The sequence below is a fragment of the Carcharhinus amblyrhynchos genome, chromosome 1 (assembly GCF_965287045.1).
Source record: "Carcharhinus amblyrhynchos chromosome 1, sCarAmb.v2.hapA, whole genome shotgun sequence".
Classification (NCBI taxonomy): domain Eukaryota; kingdom Metazoa; phylum Chordata; class Chondrichthyes; order Carcharhiniformes; family Carcharhinidae; genus Carcharhinus; species Carcharhinus amblyrhynchos.
The window spans coordinates 33,204,052-33,221,597 of record NC_137324.1 but is presented as its reverse complement, the minus strand read 5'-3'; the positions used below and the strand labels follow the sequence as shown (position 1 = coordinate 33,221,597).

The following is a 17,546-nucleotide window of genomic DNA, read 5'->3' as shown; positions in this document are numbered from 1 at the left end:
TGCCTCGCAATTTCCTCCTTAATGACAGATTCTAACATTTTACCTACCACAGATGTTAAACTAACCGGCCTATAATTCCCCGCCTTTTGCCTGGCACCCTTCTTAAACAACGGCGTAACATTAGCCGTTTTCCAATCATCCGGCACTTCCCCGGAATCCAGTGACGTTTGGAAAATAACCACCAAGGCATCCACTATCACCTCCGCCATTTCTTTCAGAACCCTCGGATGCATTCCATCCGGTCCTGGGGACTTGTCCACAATCAGCCCCTCCAGTCTGTCGAGCACCGCCTTTCTAGTAACAGTAATGTCATTAAGACCCTCCAGTCCTACCACCTTTCTATCGCTAACACCCGGCAAATTATTCACGTCCTCCTCCGTGAAGACAGAAACAAAAAAGTTATTCAATACCTTAGCCATATCCCCATCCCCTACCACTAGGTCCCCTTTCTCATCCTCTAAAGGACCAACATTCACCCTAGCCAGCCTCTTCCTTTTTATATATTTATAAAAACTCTTGCTATCCTTTTTTATATTAAGCGCTAGCCCAGCTTCATAGTTTCTCCTACCCTTCCTTATCAACTTGTCAATCTTTGTTGACATTTAAACCTCTCCCAATCCTCTTCTCGCCCACTACTCTTAGCTACTCTAAATTCCTCCGCTTTTAGTTTAACACTTTCCTTCACCTCCTTTGTTATCCACGGCTTATTACCTCTCCTCCTACTATCCTTTTTGACCATCGGAATAAATTTCCGTTGAGCACCAAGAAAGATCTCCTTAAAGATCCTCCACTGCTCCTTAACAGACCCTCCCTCCAATGCGCTCTCCCAGTCCACATTCGCCAATTCTTCTCTCATCCTACCGCATTTCCCTCTATTCAAACAAAGGACGCGTGTCCGGGAACCCACTTTCTCCTCCTCCATCTGCACCAGAAACTCCACCATACAATGATCACTCTCCCCAAGATACCTTTAACATCACATAAGATGCAGAATCTTTTGAGCTAGAATTAACAGGAGTCATGGCTTTGTGAACTCATTTAAAGTAGTATGAAACCACAGCATCTTTATTATACAATGAAAATTTGTCTTCGGAAAGCCCTTGTGAGGCCAGTGACAATATGTGGCAATACGAAGTTGGCACATAAGAAAAATGATGAGGCTTAAATAAGAGCATTTGAAATGACTCAGATACTGTGTGCGTCAATGAATGCCAAGCCGTGGTTGCTTACAACGTGTAAGGCACTGACATCAAGGAAGTTTGCATACTTTGAACATACAAGGTGAACGGCAGGAGTGTTTGGAAAGAGGTAATGCAAAGCAAAGCATCTGGAAAACATGCACAAAGACGACCCAAGGTGGCATGGATGGATGATATAAGAATGTTAACCAGCATCACCTGTGGGACAGGCAGCAGAGAATAGAAATCAATGAAGAAAGATCATTCATATTATAGCCAATCCTCAAAATGAGGACCAATGAAGAGATAGACTAGGAAATGACGGTGTAAACTAGTCTCCAGAGACTTTTATAAGTTATCTAGACTTGTACCCATAAAAATTTTAGCATGCAGCGTGGTCTCCGTAGAGAAAAAAAATCATTAAAACATGAAGTATTATTACAAGAATGGTGAACCTTCTCTCTTTAGGGGGAGATGGCTGTGTCGTGGTAATGTCACTGAACTAGAAATCCCTAGGTGCAAGTTAATGTTCTGGGGGCATAGGTTCAAATTACACCACCATAGCCAGTGGAATTTAAATTCAGGGGATAAAATCTGGAATATAAAACTAATTTCTGAAATGCTGAGCATGAAACTACTGTCAATTGTTGTAAAACCCATGTGGTTCACTAATATCCTTTAGGGAAGGAAATCTGCCCTCCATACCTGGACTGGTCCACACTGGACTTTAGACCCACAGCAATGTGGTTGACTCAACTATCCTCTGAAATTGCCTTACAAGCCATTCAGTTCAAGGGTAATTACGGATGGGCAACAAATGCTGGTCGTGCCAATGATACCCATATCCTTTGAAAGAATAAAAAAGGTATCATATGCCATTCCTCCACCATTTGAGTATAGGCATCCCATTGACAAGCCTCCTCCAATTATAATCTGTAATTGATTAGTGAATGTGTAAGCACAACCTGAAAGATGCATCTTGCTTCTGCTCAATCCCCATCCTAAGTGGAGATAAATAACTCATAACTCATGCTAGTGCAAACTCATGTCACATCACTCTGAAGCACTGAACATAGTTGAGTTTTTCAGAAAAAAGTGGTGAAACGTTCAAATCCTCCCACAGCTGAATGTTGCTCTAAACTCCATTAAGGATAAAACTTCAATTATTGATAATGTTTAGTACTTTCCTATAAAAGTCTATCGCTGAATTCCTTTGTACTTGTTACATATTCAAAACACCACTAGAAGCAGCGTAAAAAGACAGCCTACCTGAGAAAGATGGTAAGTACCTGCATTATATCTCAGTTCAATATACACAATTAGTTCTGGTTTTTGAAATTAATCGACTGTTTATGCAAAAAAAAAATCAGCGTTCAGAGACACATGACTTGGATCTGTTAACTTAGCCAATGCAAATCAAATACATCAAGAGACATGATGCATCTGGAAAGCATTCTTACAGTCTACACCCACAGAATGTAATAGAATCAGGCTACATCATTTGGAGAAAGATTTACAATGTTTCAGACTGAACAGAATTATTGACTTTAGCTTCTTTTAGATAAACAAGGTAGGCTGGTAAAAGAAAAGGAGGAAATAGTATACTTTGCGAACATTTTATTTATACTAGTTGCTTAAAAGATAAAATGCATACATTGCTTGTTCCATTCAGAACATCTGGTGACATTTGCCAAAGTTGTTCTATTCCAGATTTCCATTGCTATCATGTGCAGTCAATGCCATTCCAATCATCAGAACAACAGACATCAGAATGCCTGATTCACTATGTGTTTCAATGTTAACGTCTTGCTATTTCAATACCGTAACTTTAAACAATTCGTTTGGTCTTAAGTTTGGGTAACATTTAATTGATCAATATAAACAGGCAGGATTTTTCACATACCTATAGCGATGAATAATTTCCCCTTTGATCCTAAACAAAATGCTCAGTCAGCTCAGAATCCTTCTGCTCAATCTTTCGTTACAAAGGAATAACATTGCAGATCTTATATTTTCCCCTTTTTTAGACTTAGAAGATCAGTAGTCCTTTGTTAGCTTGTTTTATATAATGATTCAAAAGATCTATGATTTCCATTTTCTTTCAGTTCTCTTAGTCAGAGAACTAAATAAAGATGTAAAAATCTGAAAGGATTCAAGTAAAAACTGACTTGGACCATGAAAGGGGAATTGAAAGTTTAATTTTTAAATCAGTTTTTAAAGTTGAATGCTTCTACAGCTCGAATGAAAAGTATCCCTAAATTTAATCGTAGACCGAGGAAGAAAATTATAATTTTCAAAATATCCACAATGTAAAATGCAGGATTTATTCAAAAATGTTCTCCCCCCACCGCCCCCCCCATTCAAATAATTAAAATATCTCTTAATTGCATGAGACAGGCACTCGGTTACTTTGAGCTGATAACTATTATTTCATCCAACTCCTGCAATGTCAATGAATGATCTCTTACACATTAGTTTTAATAAATATCATAACCCAATGCAACTTTAATGTAAGAAAAAAAGGCCATCTTAACTATTCCTAGATAGGCATTTCAGATCTTTAATCATATACTTTTTCTGTTCTTAACTACCCTAATAATACTTGGTTCCTAGTAGTCTCTACAAATGGTGCCGAAGCATAGTATAAAGATTTGCAAAATGTACACACATACACACGGCAAAAGGAAGAACTAAAAAGCTTATATCGGCAATTTCCCCACTCTTTTAGCAAACTGTCTTAAAAACTTTACAACAGCATATCACTTGCAACTTAACAGCTAGTAACCAGAAAACAGAAGTCAATCCAGATTCAAAATATTTAGAGTGTGAAAAGAAACATCTGTACTGGTGTTATGATTCATTACATTCCTAGGTGGTCACATTTCCAATACAGACCTTCCATTTGGCTGACAAGCATTTCAAAGGCATAGTAATTGGTTTTGTTGTTCAAATAATTAAAAAACAATCTAAATTAGTAGCTTCCCATGTTCAGTTTTAACTCCTGTAAAAATTACATTTGTTTCATAAAAGATACACTTCAATTTACATTTGGTTTCAACTGGAATTGTAACATCAATGCATTTCACAAAAACCAATCAATCAGCAGATGCAGTGAAGAGCAGTAAAAACAATAAAGCTCTTAAATTAATATTAAAAATGTTGTCACTAACATTTCAATAATGTGAAATGTTCACAGGCACACTTGTTTTGGGTGCATCCTCACTCTCTTCCAACCTGGATTTCAGTAAATAATGCAAAGCATATGAAACTTTTGTACAATGTCCATCTGCACTGTGAAAATATTAAACAATACAATTATAGATTGTGACTGTCCAAATTTAGATTCCATCTGGTGAGAGCATTTGCACTCTATAACACTGCTGGTAATAATGGCGGAATTAATTTCAGACAATGTCAAATAAGATGCATTTTGGTACCAATATTATTAAATAAGCCAAGGAAGACACTGCAGAACATCTTGTTAAAAAGAAAGTTCAAGCTTCCATTTCTACAGTATAAGAATGTGTTAAAAACAGACAGGGTCAAATAAAATTTGATCTGGCTACAAAACACAAATGTCCTTGATATTGATCTTAACAAAATTCGCCATCATCTAATGCCGAAAAATGTATTCCTTATAGGGAACATACTTAAAGAACACCTTTTCCTTGTCACCCCTAACTTGCTATACACAGATTTGGGTGGTGGTGGTGGGAGGGGGTCTGTGTGTGTGGTGAAGGGATGTTGACACAAAGAATAAACACAAATGTTTTAGCATCAGATGCGCCAGATAGCAGAGAAAAAAATGTTCCACCTTTTTTAGTGTTACTAACAAGATCTGGATTTCTGTAAAAAAATATAAGGTTTTTAATTTTTTTCTCCCAGATCAGAAACAAGCATTTCTTAAACCTCCTGTCTCTGGTCATAAGCTGTGCGTAATTTGAAAACTTTGGCCAAAGCAGCCAATGTTAAACAATGGCCAGACCCACATGCAAAAAAAATTAAAGAAAAAATATAGAAGCAAGCTACAGTATTAAAGGTGATGAACAAACTGTACAATACAAACATCCCTCTATAGAGGAATTCTCTCAAGGGTGCAGTATAAAAAAGAAATTTTTTGTTTGAATAAAGTGCAAATCAGGTGTTCTTTCAAATAAAGAAAGCCTGGATCTGTAAATGTGGCTGAAGAGACCACTTTGCTGTAATGCATGTATTCTTTTTTCAAAATCAGGTTGGCATCCACCTGTTCTTTCAACCAGTTTTTGACTGTTCTGGAAATTTCTAAATTGTGAACCAGAAATCAATTTTTACCCTCCCCCACTTAGTACTGCCTGTTCTGACATGGAGGTATTAGTTATTAAGGTTTTCAATGTACTATCAGCAAAACTATCAGAACTCAAACAATGATACCCTCATTGTTCCCACATTTTGCCCCATCCTCCCAGTTCAGCTTTGGGCTTGGAGAAAAGTGGCTAGCTGAATGATCTGAATAGCCTTTTGCAGCACCAAATCAAGCATTTTTCACAGCATTTGATTGTATGATAACCATTATTGGTAACTAATGCAGTCTGTAATAATTAATACAGGCTGTGAATCATACTGGTGGAGTTTCAAAGTAGGAAACAAAGACACAAGCTCGAATACTGAGGTTTCTGTCAAGAGAAAATAAACAGTAGTTTTGCTGTTTGAATTTTTTTTTGCATACCTACCAAAAAAGTTGTTCTGAAAGAATATGCTGAACAAAGGTAAAATATATCAGTTTATTATCAAGGTTGAACTCTAGTCTTCTTCCCACCCCACCCAAGCAAGACAATTACTGTTGCAGAACGACTTAGTCCAGGGGCTGTGGTTCTGCAATTGGCATGGTGTGAAGTACTTCATCCAGCAGCTGAAGGGCACGATGTAGGTGAATTTCAATCCAGCAAGGAGTCTCTTTGATGCTCTGCCTTGGATAGTCAGGTCCCCAGCCTTTAACAAAACTCATCCTGAGAATACAGAGACGGCGCAAGTCATCCACTCCTATTCCAGCTGCAGCAGATAAGCCTGAAAATACAACATAGATTAGGGGCTTCGGTTAAAAAGCATCAGAATAGTTAATACATTGGGACTATTCTTCAGAATAAAAACAAAGAACTGGTAATGCACATTAGGTTGTTCAACACATGAAAAGAGGATGTTTTGTTTAGAATCATCCAATGGTTATAGCACACCAAGAGGCCAAATATTAACCGGGATAGTTTTACGATAGAGAGGAAGCAAAATTTTTAAATTGCACTCAGGAGAATATTTTTAGCCAGTATGTAGAAAACTCCACAAAGGAGGGGCAATTCTGGACCTAATGTTCGGAAATGAGCCTGGGCAGGTGGAAGGCATATCAGTAGGTAAGTATTTTGACTAATTTTACTAAGATATGATTTGGCCCAAATAGACTGGGAGCAATAATTTGCAGATAAAACTGGGTCAGAGCAGTAGGAAGCCTTCAAGGAGGATATAGTGAGAGTACAGGGTAAATATGTTTCCCTAAAACCATAACAACAAAGACCAGAGAACCCTGGGTATCATAAGACAAAGATCAGATTGATATTGATTATAATCAATATTTGTGCGGACCTGGAAGATGTGGGTACAGTCTTTGATGAATACTTTGCATCAGATGTAGACAGGATGGAGGGCTGTGAAATATTAGAGGAAAGTGATTGAGAGAGGAGGTAATCACAAATTTAGCAGCCTTAACTGGATAAATCCACAGGCCCAGATGAGATGTATTACTGGCCCTTGAGGGAGGAGATACCAGGAGCACTGGCAGTAATTTTCAAACCCTTTTCGGCCAGAAGTGAGCTGTCCAATGACTGGAAGACTGCTAACATTATGCCATTGTTTAAAAAAAGAGGTAGGAATTGTCCTGGAAACTAAAGGCCAGTCAGCTTAACTTTGGTGATGGGGAAGTTACTAGAAATAGTTCTGAGGGGCAGAATATAACTGAACTTGGGTAGACATGGATTAATCAAGGATAACCAGCATGGATTTGTCAAGGCACAGTCACACTTGACAAAACTAATCAAATTTTTTGAGGAGGTAACCAAAGTGTTGATGAGATCAACATGTTTAATGTGGGCTATAGACTTTTTAGCAAGGCTTTTAGTAAGGTCGAGAAACTGGTCAAGAAAATAAGGTCCCATGGGATTCAAGGCAACGTGGCACATTGAATCCAAAACTAGCTGAGAGGCAGGAAGCAGAAAGCGATGGAGAGAGATGTTTTTGTGACTGAAAGTCTGATCCCACTGGCACTCGGTGCAGGGATCCTTTCTATTTGTGGTATACATTAATGATTTGAACTTAAACATGGGGGTATAATCAAGAAGTATGTGGATGACATGAAAATTGGTAGGGTGGTAAATAGTGAGGAGGATAGCCATAGACTGCAGAGGATATCAATGGACCGGTCAGGTGGGCAGAGGCATAGCAAATGGAGATAACAGACTTGGGGAAGACTAACAAGGCAAAGGATTACACGATGTATTGTGTGACCTTGGAAAGTGCTGAAGATCAAAAGGACCTTGGAGTTCATATCCACAGATCCTTGAAGGTGGCAGAGCAGGTACACATGGTGGTTAAATGCGGCATATGTGATACTTGCCTTTATTAACCGAGGCATGGAATACAAGAGCAGGAAGGTCAATAATTGAACTCTATTGGTTAAGCTGTGTACCGATCTAGTCACCACACTGGAGGAAGGATGCGATTGCAGAGGAGAAGGGTGCAGAGGAGATTTATCAGGATGTTGCCTGGGCTGGAGGGTCTGAGCTATGAGGAAAGACCGGATAGGCTGGGGCTGTTTTCATTGGAGATTGAGGGTTGAAGGTTTTAGATATATGGATCACTGGGATGTCTTCTGGGGAAGATGAGATTTGTACAAGGAAGGATAGGTTGCACCTAAACTGGGAGAGACACCAATATCCTGGGTGGGAGGTTTACTAGTGCTAATCAGGAGGGTTTAAACTAGTATGGCAGGGGGTGGGAACCAGAACAACAGGCCAGTATGTGTAAGGAGTGGGGAAAAAAGTGAGACTAGTGCAGGCAGAAGGAGGCCTCAGGGCTCAGCGGGTCTGGAAGTCTGGAATGTGTTTGCTTTAATGCAATTATAAGGTAAAAACGGATGAACTGAGAGCCTGGATTAATGCATGGAATTATGATGTTATTTCAAGTATAGAGACATGGTTAAAGGAGGGACAGGACTGGCAGCTTTACATTCTGGGATATTGTTGTTTTAGACTGGACAAAAGGGGAAACACAAGCGATGGAGGAGCTGCGTTGTTGATTAGGAAGCACATCACAGCTGTGTTGAGGGAGGACCAATCAGAGGGATCTTGTATTGAGACATTATGGGTGGAGCTCAGGAATAAGAAGGGTATCACAATGTTGGAAGTGTATTACAGACTTCCCAACAGCCTGCAGGAGAGAGAGGAGCAGCTGTGTAGTCTGATACTGAAAAGGTCTGAAAAAAACAAGGTGGCTGAGGTGGGTGACTTTAACTTCCTCCATATTGACTGGGAATCCCTTATAGTCAGGGGCTTGGATGGAGAGCAATTTGTTAGATGTGTTCAGGAGGGCTTTTTGCTATAGTATGTTGATTGTCCAACCATGGAGGGAGCCATATTAGACTTGGTACAGGAGATTGAGCCAGGCCAGGTGATCAATGTTTCACTGCGGGAGCATTTTGGGCTTAGTGACCATAATTCCATAAGGTTTCAGTTAGTCGTGGATAAGGTCAAAAGTCCTCGGATGAGGCTGCTTAATTGGGCGAGGGCCAATTACATCCAAATTAGACAGGAACTTGGGAATGTGGATTGGGAGTAGCTATTTGAGGGCAAATTCATGTCTGGAATGTGGGAAGTTTTTAAAGGCCAACTGTTGAAGTGCAGGACCGGCATGTCCCTGAAAAAAACGGAAGGATTCGGGAACCATGGATGACAAGAGGAATTGTAAGCTTAGTCAAAAGGGAAAAGGAAGCATACAATAGGTCTAGGCATTAAAAACTGATGAAGCCCTTGAGTGATATTGTGAAAGTACAAAGAATAAAGAACAAAGAAAATTACAGCACAGGCATAGGCCTTTCGGCCCTCCAAGCCTGCACCGACCATACTGACTGTCTGAACTAAAACTAAGTAGGAAGGAATTTAAACGTGGAATCAGGAGGGCTAAAAGAGACCATGAACTGTCTTTAGCAAACAGAGTCAAGAAGAATCCCAAAAGTTTTTATGCATATTTTACGAGCAAGAGGATAACAAGAGAAAGAGTAGGCCCCCTCAAGGACAATGGAGTTAAGTTATGTGTGGAGCCACAGGAAGTGGATGGGATCCTTAATAAGTACTTTGCATTGGTATTCACCAAGAAGGACATGATGGATGTTGAGGTCAAGGATAGGTGTGTGAATGCTCTAGAGAATGTCAATATATCAAAGGAGGAAGTGTTGGGTATCCTAAATTGCATTAAAGTAGACTGGAGCTGTGCCTGGAGCTGCATAAGATCTATCTCAGTTCACTGCAGGAGGCAAGGGAAGAAATTATGATGTTATTGCAATTACAGAGGCATGGTTAAAGGAGGCACAGGATTGGCAGTTTAGCTGGGGTCTTAACAGATATCTTCACATCCTGTTTGACCACAAGCAAGGTTCCAGAGAACTGCAAAATGGCCAATGTTGTTCCCTTGTTTAAGAAAGGAAGCAGGAATAATCCACAAAATTACAGGCCAGTGAGTCTGATGTCAGTGGTGGGGAAGCTTTTGGAGAAGATACTGAAGGACAGGATATATGCATATTTGGAAGAAAGTGGATTAGTTAGTGACAGGCAGCATGGTTTTGTACAAGGAAGGGCATGTCTCATCAAATTGATTTGAGTTTTTTTGAAGAGGTGACAAAGATGACTGATAAGGGAAGGACTGTGGATGTAGTTTATATAGACTTTAATAATGCATTAGACAAGGTCCCACATGGCAGACTGGTACAAGAACGAAAATCACATGGGATTTGGGGTGGGCCGACTAAATGGATACAGATTTGTTATAGAAGACAGAGTAGTGGTGGAAGGTTGTTTTTCCACAATGGAGAAAACATAATGGTGTTCTGCAGGAATCAGTGCTGGGACCTCTGTTGTTTGTAGCATATATAAATGATCTGGAGAAAAATGTGGGGAACCGATTTGTAAATTTGTGGATAACATGAAGATTAGTGGAGTTGCTGATGATGCCAGGAATTGTCAGAGGATACAACAGGATATAGATAGATTGAAAACTTGGGCACAGGAATGGCAGATGGAGTTTGATCCAAACAAATGTGAGGTGATACATTTTGGAGAATCAAGTTTAGACATGAATTATACTGTAAATGTCAGAACCCTTAGGAACATTAACACAGAGGGATCTGGGCGTGCAGGTCTACAGTTCCCTAAAAGCGGCAATACAGATGGCTTTTTACCATTTATATAAATGATCTGGAGGAGGGAACTGAGTGTAGGGTGTCGAAATTTGCTGATGACACCAAGATTGGGGGAACGGCAAATTGTGCGGAGGGTGTGGAGAGTCTGCAGAAGGATCTAGATAGGCTGGGCGAACGGGCCAGGAAATGGCAAATGGAATTTAATGTTGGCAAGTGTGAGGTGGTCCACTTTGGTAGGAAGAACTATTACTTACGGGGCGAAAAACTGCAGCAGGCGATGGTGCAGAGGGACCTCGGGGTCCTTGTGCATGAGTCGCAAAAACCCAGCTTGCAGGTGCAGCAGGTGGTCAGGAAGGCGAATGGGATGCTGGTCTTCATAGCGAGGGGGATTGAATATAAAAGTAGGGAGGTCTTGCTGCAGCTGTATAGAGCATTGGTGAGGCCGCAGCTGGAGTACTGTGTGCAGTTTTGGGCGCCGCACCTGCGCAAAGATATTTTGGCCTTGGAGGGAGTGCAGAGGAGGTTTACTAGGCTGATACCGGAGCTGAGGGGGTTGAGCTATGAGGAGAGGCTGAATAAACTGGGCTTGTACTCGTTAGAGTTTAGAAGAATGAGGGGAGATCTCATTGAGATGTATAAGATGATGAATGGGATGGATAGGATAGAGGTGGAGAGACTCTCCCCGCTCAAAAAAGACAGTAGGACTAGGGGACACAGCCTCAAGATAAAAGGGGGGCCGTTTAGAACGGAGTTGAGGAGGAACTTCTTCACTCAAAGGGTGGTGAATCTCTGGAATTCTCTGCCCGTTGAAGTGGTGGAGGCTGCCTCGCTAAATATTTTTAAGACGCGGGTTGATGGGTTTTTGATGAGAGGGGATTAAGGGTTATGGGGAGAAAGCGGGAAAGTGGAACTGAGCAGCGACAGATCAGCCATGATCTTATTGAATGGCAGGGCAGGCTCGAAGGGCTAGATGGCCTACTCCTGCTCCTATTTCTTATGTTCTTATTTAAGGAAGTATATGGCATGCTTGGGCACTGAGTACAAGAGTTGGGAAAGCATGTTGCAGCTATACAAAATCTTAGTTAAGCCGCATTTGGAGTAGTGCGTGCAGTTCTGGTCACTATACTACCAGAAGCTTTGGAGAGATTGCAAAGCAAGTTCATCAGAACGTTGCCTAGTCTTGAGGGTGTTGGCAATGAGGAACACCTGAATAAACTAGGATTGTTTTCTTTGTGAGCAGAGACCTGATAGAGGTTTACAAAATTATAAGAGGCATATGCAGGGTGGATAGTCAGAGGCTTTTTCCCAGGGTGGAAATGTCAATTACAAGGTGCACAGGTTCAAGGTGAGAGGGGGAAATTTTAAGGGAAATGTGCAGGGGAAGTTTCTTACACACAGAATGGTGGGCGCCTGGAAATTGCTGTCAGAAGAAGTGGTAGAGTCAGGAACATTAGCAGCATTTAAGAGGCATCTGGATGGATACATGAATAGGAAGAGAATAGAGGGATATGGACCAAGTTAAGGACAGAAGGTTTTTTTTAAGTTTAGTTAGAACATCATGATTGGCACAGGCCTGGAGGGCTGAAGGGTGAGTTCCTGTGCTGTTCTTTTGAATCTTATGCTTTCAATTCCTTCCTAAAGTGTGGTGTCCAGAAATGGATACACTATTCCAGTAGAAGCTGAATAAGGATTCTATACAGGTTCATCATAACTTCCTTGCTTCTGTACTCTTGCCTCCATTTATAAAACCCAGCATTCTGGATTGCTTTATTAACTGCTTTCTCAACCTTCCCTGCTTGTGGTCAATGAATTTAGCGCACATACACCAGGTCACTTCGCTCCTGTACCCCATCTTTTAAAATATACCCTTTATTTTATATTGCCTCTCCTTATTCCTGCCAAAATGTATTATGTCACACCTCTGCATTAAATTTCTTCTGCCATTTCTCCATCCATTCCACAAGTCCATCTCTGTCCTTATCACTATTCTCCTCATTGCTTGCAACACTTCAGTTTTCTGTCATCCAAAAATTTTGAAATTGTTGCCTTCATGCCAAAACTCTAGCTCATAAATATTGTTCAAGAGAAGATATGCTCCTAATACAAACCTCTGGAGAATGCCATTATACATCTTGCCCATTTCGAAAAACAACAACTCACCACTAATCTATTCCCTGTTGTTCTGTCAACTTTGCATCCTTGTTGCAACTGTTCTTTTTTTCATGGGCCTCAACTTACTGACAAGTCTATTACATAACATATGTCATCTGTCTTTGCAAAGAGAATCAATTGCATTGTAGCAAGCAAGCAATGTAGCAAGTATGTGTTACCTCATCAAAAACTCAAGTAAGTTTGTTACACACAATTTGCTTGTAACAAAAAGATAAAAGCAAAATAATGCAAATACTGGAATCTGAAACAAAACCAGCAAGTTTGACAACATTTGTGGAGAGAGAATAGAGCCCAATTACAGCTTCCCCCCTCTACATACAGAGCATAAATCTCGTCTGATTTTCTTTGCTCTTCACTCAGATTCGAAATGTTGGCGACCCCTTATTTTTAAACAGTGACTATTCGTTCTAGATTCTCCCACAAAAGGGAACATAAAGACTCCTGAGAATCTTACATATTTCAATTAGTCACCTCCAGTGGCTACAAGCCTAGCCTGTCCAACTTTTCCTCATAAGACAACCCAAGTCTGGTAAATTTTCTCTGAACTGCTTCAAATGCATTAACATCCTTCCTTAAGTAGGGTGACCAATACTGTACACTATTCCTCTGGCTTGCAGCTTCCCATGTCTGCTCCCTTCCTCCCAATCACTGCTTCCTTCATCTGCTCTCTCCCACTAACTGCTTCTCTTTCCCCACCCCCTCTCTCCCAAACTCTTGCTGCTTCCTGCTACTGCCCCTCTCCCAAGCACTTGCTATGAGCAATATTATAATTACATATTATATGCATACCACAAGCCAGTTGAACACTGGTGGTTTGCGAAAATACTGAACGAAGAACGAGTAAGTTAGGTCATTAATAGGCAAAGTGTCTATTTTCTCAACTTTATGTTTTGTGCAATATACTGAATGTCAATGGGCATGGTAACTTACTGATAGCCGGGGCAATGCCTCCCACTGAACCGGGTCCAGGGATGTTTCCAGCAACAGCTGCTGCTTGGGCAGCGGCGGCAGCCTGAGCAGTAGCAGCCTGTTGTTGCATCTGACGGTGACACTGACGCAAATCAAACACCTGGAACACAAACAAAATGGATTTTAAAATGGCTTCAATTGAAAACGCTGAATTATTAATTTAAAACTCCAGTCTTGCTTGAGTGAGCTCATCCACCCAAATGATCAATACCAGCAGTTAAACTTCTTCCTAGCCCTGTCTCAGAATAACAAACATTCAACTTCTCCCCCCCGTGGGGAAACTCTTGGCTCACAATAGCTCAGGGATTCTTCAGAATTCACCAAACTGGGAACTAAATGAGCCAAGTCCAGAGCTCAGAGCCACGCTGTGTAACTTAAGCTTTTTATTTAAAGCATGACGTGATCACAGCTGCTGTTTTAAATTCAATTCCAAGACTTCGGACAAACTTCTTTCACTGTAGAATACCAGGAGTGAGTGGTTTGGAAATTAGCTATGAAGTGTCATGTTTGGATGTCAAGTGCCTGATGATATTGGCCCCAGATGAGGGGCAAAAATCTTGCATTTTTATAAAATGTATATGGGAAATCCTTTTACCTCAGAGCAGAATAATGAAGAACATTTTCAAAGAATTTTCTATTAATCTATCACTTTGCACAACCAACAGTCTTACGAGAGAACATTATGCACTTATGTTAACCATGGCTAACAAAAACAATCTGGTGTCTACGATCATTTTTGTCACTCATCAGCTCAGCAAAGCTGTACATGTTTGTAGACAATTCTGTTCTGGTGCTTAATCTGTGCTCTGGAGTTTTGCATGCAAAACATGCAAAGCAGCACAACACTCAACGATCAACTGGTCAATGCTTTTGCTAAGGCACTGGCACAGCCATTGACCGATGACGACATCCTGTGATTTACTGTTGGTTGCCAATTGATGCAAAGTAGCAGACACTGACATTACACAGTGGAGGTGAATATTCACTGTAGGTGGATCACAATTAAATTTTAGCAGAAAACTACAACACTTGCTGTACAAAAATTTTAAACATGCGTCTAAAAACTAACTGATCCATTACAGGAGCTAAAAGTTGGAAGTGACAGATACGACAACAATATTGATTCTTTGGCTCACTTCTACAGTTAAGTTGTTGCTACCACGATAGAAAATTTCTCCGACTTAGTCGAGCAGCTAAGACCATCAGTGGAAAAGTACTGCTTTTGTCTCAAGACTAGCTGCATGACAAATCCCAGGCTGGCAGCTAATTAATGGGTTCCTTTTCTTTGTAATTCTTTTCTGGGGCATTTATCGCCATTTGCCGTCTTTTTCTCTAGTCTCTCCTCAGACTGATTCAACACTGAAAGAGGCCATTCATATGAACAAGGTGCAGGAATAGGCCATGTGGCCCTTCTCTACCATTCAATAAGATCATGGCTGAACTGATTGTAACCTCCTGCTAACAACATTTCACCCCCTTGTTTATCAAAATCTATCTATCTCTGCCCTAAAACCAAAGACTCTGCTTCTACTGTCTCTTGAGGAAGCAAGTTCCAATGACTCACTACCCCCAGCAAAAAAAAATTCTACTCATCTTTCTTAAACTAGCAACCCCTTATTTTTAAACAGTAACCTCAAATTCTAGATTCTCCCACAAGAGGAAACATCCTCTTCACATCCACCTTCTCAAGACCCGCAGAATCTATTATGTTTCAATCAAGTGCTTCTTGATCTACTAATCTCCAGTGAACATAACACTAGCCTGTCAAATTTTTCCTCAGACAACCCACTCATTCCTGGCTTAGTTTGGTAAGCCTTCTCTGAACTGCTTCTAATGCATTTTACATCCTTCCTTAAATGAGGAGACTAATACTATACACAGAACTCCAAGTGTGGTCGTACTAGTGTCCTGTACAACTGAGGCATAACCTCCCTATTTCTGTGTTCGATTTCACTCGTTAACATTCTATTAGCTTCCCAAATTATTTGCTGTATCTGTATAGATTCATGAACTGTGATGATAGCAGTGCATTTAACCTCCAGGGAGACAATGGCCTAGTGGTATTACCGCTAGGCTATTAATCCGGAAACTCAGCTAATGTTCTGGGGACGAAGGCTTAAATCGCGCCATGACAGATGGTGGAATTTGATTTCAATGAGAAAAAATCTGGAATTAAGAATCTCCTGATGACCATGATGCCACCGTCGATTGTTGGAAAACCCATCTCTGGTTCACTAACGTCCTTAGGGAAGGAAATCTGTCATCCTTACCTCGTCTGGCCTACATGCGACTCCAGAGCCACAGCAATGTGGTTGACCCTTGTCTGCCCTCTGAAATGGCTGAGCAAGCCGTTCAGTTCAAGGACAACAGGGGATGAGCAATAAATGCTGGCCAGACAGCATCACCAATGTTCCACAAAAGAATAAAAAAAGATATACACAAATTTTTAATGTTTATAGGGGATGTTTAAAAATTCAGCTTTATGGTACAGGCAGTTGGTACGTATGGATGGAATGCAACTCAGATGCTGGTAAAGCACATTAATTATTCATTTTAGCAATGCAAGGGGTTATGTTAAGTGGAGTTAATGGATGTTTGTTTACTTAAGTTCCCTTGGGATTTCTGACTGGAGTGATTGACAGGGTCATGTGACAATGTAGTTAATGTGCAGTCCTGGGTCTGGAGCAAAGAGAAAGGCTTTCACAGAATGCAGTTTAGTTTGCCGCTGAAGCCTGGTCAAAGTTAGAAGGATATTGCATGTTTCTAAAACTCTATGTTTCCCTGAAAGCTTCAAGACTGTATACACTCATTATAGCAGGCATATTTATGGCTGCTAACTGTATTTAAAGTGGCATTTAACTCTCTAAAAGGAATGTGGCTTATTTGGAATGAAACACTGATAAAGAGCACAAATGGACTACTCCTACTCTATTTTCTATATTTTTGAATAAAGGAGTTCCACTTGCTAATTTCCAATCTAATGGCAACTTTTCCAAACCTAGAGAATTTTGGAAAATTAAAATCAAGCAAGTAAATTTAAGTAAGTGAAATTGGGTAGCGTGAAAAGGGAAGATCTGTGCTGGGATGGAAGACAGAAGACTGGATTGGTGAAGTACCAAACAGACAAATAAAGAAACAAAAGATATGTCTAGAGGAGGTGTCATTGGCAGTATAATGAAAAGCTACCACTAAGAAATAAAAACAAAGGAAAAATGTGACTAAAACCAAAACAAGAGCAGAAATTATGGTCTGAAATTGCTGAACTCAATGCAAGGTCCCAAAAGCTGTGAAGCTCCTAATCAAAAGATGGGGTACAGTTCCTTCAGTCTGAGTCGTGTTTCAGTGGAACATTGCGGCCAGGATGATAGAAATGATTTATTCAAGAATAGCAGGTGGGAAGGGTGAAAATGGAGACAAAGTGAAAATGGAGACAAAGTTAAAAAGCAGACAAGAGCAAGAGAACATTTAATCCAATTCAACCAACCTTAATATATGCACTTGGATAAATCTTGTGAACTGCATCACCAGGAGCACGCCCAGCTTCTCGATCCAAATAGTAGCTCTGCACAAAGACTGCATGATCGCTCAAACATCGCACCCAGACATCTCCTTCCCCTTTGCATTCCAGCTGCACGCCTTTTCCAATATGCAATCTGATAACAAAAGCAATCAAGCAATAAAGAGGCTTTAATGCAAGCTCAAGTCAAAAGAAATATAACCAGTATTAAAAACTCAAGTTAAGAGTCAGAAATATTATGCAACTATTTGTGGCAATAATCTAAGTCTGAGAGATT

The 17,546-nt window shown here is 40.4% G+C and overlaps 1 protein-coding gene across 1 annotated transcript in view; it reads right to left on the bottom strand.

The window, feature by feature from the left end:
- Positions 1 to 2,780: 2,780 nt before the first annotated feature.
- smad4b (SMAD family member 4b) overlaps positions 2,781 to 17,546 on the bottom strand; it is a 104,787-nt gene continuing 90,021 nt past the window's right edge. The window contains exons 10-12 of the mRNA XM_080208208.1: positions 17,237 to 17,405; positions 13,714 to 13,852; positions 2,781 to 6,221 (exon numbers count right to left, since the gene is read on the bottom strand). Of these exons, the coding sequence (XP_080064334.1) occupies positions 6,010 to 6,221; positions 13,714 to 13,852; positions 17,237 to 17,405 (520 nt within the window). The 3' untranslated portion in view covers positions 2,781 to 6,009. The remainder of the gene's footprint in view (positions 6,222 to 13,713; positions 13,853 to 17,236; positions 17,406 to 17,546) is intronic.